This window comes from Montipora capricornis, chromosome 12 (genome assembly GCF_036669925.1).
Source record: "Montipora capricornis isolate CH-2021 chromosome 12, ASM3666992v2, whole genome shotgun sequence".
NCBI classification, from domain to species: Eukaryota; Metazoa; Cnidaria; class Anthozoa; order Scleractinia; family Acroporidae; genus Montipora; species Montipora capricornis.
The window spans coordinates 35,414,938-35,418,940 of NC_090894.1; the positions used below are offsets into that span (position 1 = coordinate 35,414,938).

General features: G+C 41.9%; 1 protein-coding gene across 1 annotated transcript in view; it reads right to left on the bottom strand.

Annotated features, from left to right (window-relative positions):
- Positions 1–4,003, bottom strand: part of LOC138026759 (uncharacterized) — a 31,089-nt gene extending 27,086 nt beyond the window's left edge. Inside the window, exons 1-2 of the mRNA XM_068874211.1 lie at positions 3,864–4,003; positions 3,034–3,147 (exon numbers count right to left, since the gene is read on the bottom strand). Of these exons, the coding sequence (XP_068730312.1) occupies positions 3,034–3,147; positions 3,864–3,944 (195 nt within the window). The 5' untranslated portion in view covers positions 3,945–4,003. The remainder of the gene's footprint in view (positions 1–3,033; positions 3,148–3,863) is intronic.

Below are 4,003 nucleotides of genomic sequence, written 5' to 3' on the forward strand. Positions count from 1 at the left end.
TTTGAGGGGGATTGTACAAGCAAAGCTGCGAAAAAACCTTATCAAGGACTTGCTTCCTTAACGAAACTCAAATAGAAACGAAGCCTATTTTACAGTAGATAACTTTTGGCAGAAAGATCTATAAAGACCTCTTAACCCCACCCCCTCCCCCCTTAAACAAAGGGACGATGTGAAAGAGGTCAATATTTTTTTTTCCTCAGGGTTGTCTTACTCAGCGCGCTACTCAACGCACGCTAATAGGTTATTGTTCATTTCCTCACTCAGGTATGACCTATCGGAGCCGCAATTTGGGAAAGATGTCTGCGACCGTGTTATTAGCCCTTTAAAGGGTGCGATCCAGCATTACTGCAATGAGGGTCACGATGTTATCTCGGCGGCAGACATTCACAGAGCTCTAAAGGCACGACCAGTTAAAGGGTGTACGGCTGCAGTCTGTGAACTGGACAGGACTGGGCTGGAAATCAAGGTCAATCGTATCCCCAATTTTAGCACTTTTCACAACTTCTCGTACGAGGAAGACGGTCTCCGAATTTGGAAAGCGTATGATATCAGTCAAGGAAAGTTTGTGTCTTGGTCCGATCTCGATGTCCAAGTCCCAAGTACAATAGCCCTTCAGAGCGCCGGTGACGACTTACAGTTTTGGGACGTTCAACCGAGAACAATGGAGCTAAAGAAAGAGTCAGATACAGAGGCACCCCTGTTCGAATGCAATGAATCTGGCTGTTCGTATACCTTCCAATCTTATGACGCTCTACAAGACCACTTAAACTTTGCTAATCATGACCCTATTAGCACAAGCGAAGAGAGTGTGTACGATAAGTTGCGTCGCGACTGGGTGGCCAAGTTTTCATCTCTATCAATAAGTGACCAGAGGGAAAAGACCCCGACAGTGGGAGCTAGCAGCAACGCAGCGGTAGGAGCAAGATCTAGGTCAAGACACTCCACTGCAGGGTGGGCACTACAAAAACCCAGGGGTAGTGGTCAGCGGTTCTCAGAGAATGTCAAATCTTAACTCCAGAGTCGTTTTAACGTCGGCGTGCAGACAGGACGGAAGTACGATCCCGGTCAAGTCTCAGCAGAGATGAGAACTGCAAAACAATGTGATGGGACAAGACGATTTTCCCGAGCCGAATGGTTGTCGAAAGTACAAGTACAATCCTTTTTTTTGCGACTTGCAGCAACGCAAAAGAAACAGGTGTCAAGGGCCACAGCTGGCGAGGACGAGGATGAGCAACTGGAACAGGAGGCGCTGCAGCGTGAACAACTCGAGGAAAAGGAGAATGACATCCAAGAGGTTCTCAACGAAATAGGACTGACACATCCGATCACATACAATGGCTATGACATTTGTGAACTGACCAAACAACGAGCTTTATCGCGCTTTACTGTGAAAGAGCTAAAGACCATGTGCGACTATTTTGAGCACAGAAAACCTGATTTACTTTCACAAGTTACAAGTCTTGTGAAGGGCTGTACCTGCTCGTAGATATGCTGCGCTAGTAGGCACGCCTAGACTGGGACGGACACCATTTGAAAAGCCCAGGGAGGGTTGCACACTGCATATTTGCCATGCATGAATAGTATTGTTCCTTTTTTATTAAGTTCTTACATTCAGTTTTTCTCTTTTTGTTTTCGTGGATTTGCCGGTCTATTTATCTCCCTCCAGTTTACTTCCCTAATGATCCGTCCCTAGGACAAAAATGTTCGTTTGAAAGGGACAAGGTGCACTAAAACAATAATCTAGCAAGGGAAGGCTCAGGTGCTTTAGGTACCGCTAGTTGACCACGCCCTTTTCGCTGTCCCATTAGCCTGTGAAAGCGAGCATTTCTGTGGGTTTCGGGAGTAAAAAAAGAAAAAAGCAGAAAACCGAGCGAGGAGCGAGGGGCGAGTTTTTTTGGTTTGTTTTATTGTTGTTTTTTTTTTTTTGCTTCCGAAACCCACAAAAACGCTTGCTACGTCTACTGTTCCACTAGAGAGAACTATGATCTTTTTTATCCGTTTTTTTAAGGGGTGAGATGCTTGTTGAAAATTTCATTGTAAGGTGGTTCTGTATTGGCAAGACCGATGCAATAAAGAAACGCGAGCGTTCAGAGTGGGTGCAGAACGGGCGATTGTGTGACCGGATTGTAATTTCAGTGTAAATTTGGTCGCGTGTCTCGCACTTGACTAAGACAAATGAATAATATAGTAGGTAGTTTACCCCGGGTACCTGACATTTTTGCTAGTTTGAAGCAAGAATTAGATCTATTAGACCAAAGCCAGTTTATATGGTAGTTGACTTTACAAATCTAGTTTAATCTGATATTGCAGTTTGTAAATAAAAAGTAACAATCAACTAGCGATTCGCGACTTAATCGTAGGCCTAGACTGAAAACAACTCACTCATCGTTTCCTTTCAAGTAGTGCATGTTTTGAATTCAACTGCTAAAATCACTAGGTATTCATTATTGAATATAAAATTACAAAATATCTAAAAATTCCTCTGGATGAATCAGCTTTTCTTCGATTGTTCAGGCGCGTAGCTTGGATCAAACACTCACTCAGCGCCTAACAAGGTCACTTGCGTGACCTTTCCATGGCGGGGAAACGAACTAGTAAAGAAATTCTTCCAATACTCTATTTGCTCATAGTTGCAAACTAAACGCTCTAAAAGACAGCAAATAACTTCTGCCTTTTTCCTGAGCAATAACGACGACATGTTATTCGGTAATGGTTCATTATTTCAACATGACTAATAACAAAACGGAAAGGGAGCTAAAATTAGACACTGTTATTTATGTTAACAAAGCGCACTGAAAGCCAAATTCAGACTGCCACTGATTGGCGCTCGGGGAAATACCCGCAGATTTGACCTGGGAACCTTTTAGAATCAACCTAGACCTCCCATTTGGCATTAATTTTACTTCAGAATTTTGGCCCACAATTGAAAACCAAGCTCGCGAATTCGACCATTGGCAGGCTGTCTTCGCGCAAGCCAAATAGTATGGTTTGTTTTCCGGATTCCAGTATTTTTTTTTGTACATTCATACTCACACAAATCAGGACCAAACAGCCTAGTGAACATTGTATCGATCCCTTTGATCCATTCTTGATCTTCTTTAGACCAGTCTGGCCTCCACCCACACCCTCTGTAATACAATGGTTTTCCTGGTGAAGGAAAAGAGAAAAAGAAATAAGAAACTTTACAGTCACAACAATTGCATTTGAAACTTAGCTAATATACTCCTACTTAACCATGTAATCTGCAGTTCATATATGATCCATTTCATATATCATTTTATCGTTGATTCATTCCTCACAGGAACATTGGAACCCACAAATGACCAGCTCCCAACATCAGTGGCTTCATAGCTCAGTTGGTTAGAGCGTTGCACCGGTAATGCGAAGTTACGGCTTCATGCCCTGTTGAAGTCCTGAATTTTTCAACCTTCCTCATGCAATTACAAAAATTGCGTTCATAACTGTGAGGATCATAGCTATATATATGATCCATTTCATATATCATTTCATCGTTGATATTTTACTTAGTTGTACAAGCTCTGACAACACACAATTCTTCCAAAAAAATATACGGCACATTTTCCTTTTTTGACATTAATTGCTGAATCCTTTAACTGAATCTCTTCCAACTTCGTTCCAAAATCTCGGATAAATATACCACTGTCCAGCATTTCTTTCAAATACTAAATCAATGAAAATAAATTACCACGTAATTAAGTGCATTGAGTGCTATTATGTACTTCAAGGATTCTGGAACTTATTGAATGTGACATAGATTATAAGTGCTAATGGTGGAGTCTTCTACGCCATTAATAGCACCACAACTGCCTACCAATCATCATAGAATAATTCAAGAAACTAACCTTTTGACGTGTCTCACAGAATGTTATCTTGCTCAGAATACATAGCTTTGCTGCTTCAGGGTCATCATAGTAGGCTGTCATTTTGTCTGCAGGCAAGGACTTTTCCACAATTTCTTCAAGGGCTGAAAGGACTTTCTCTC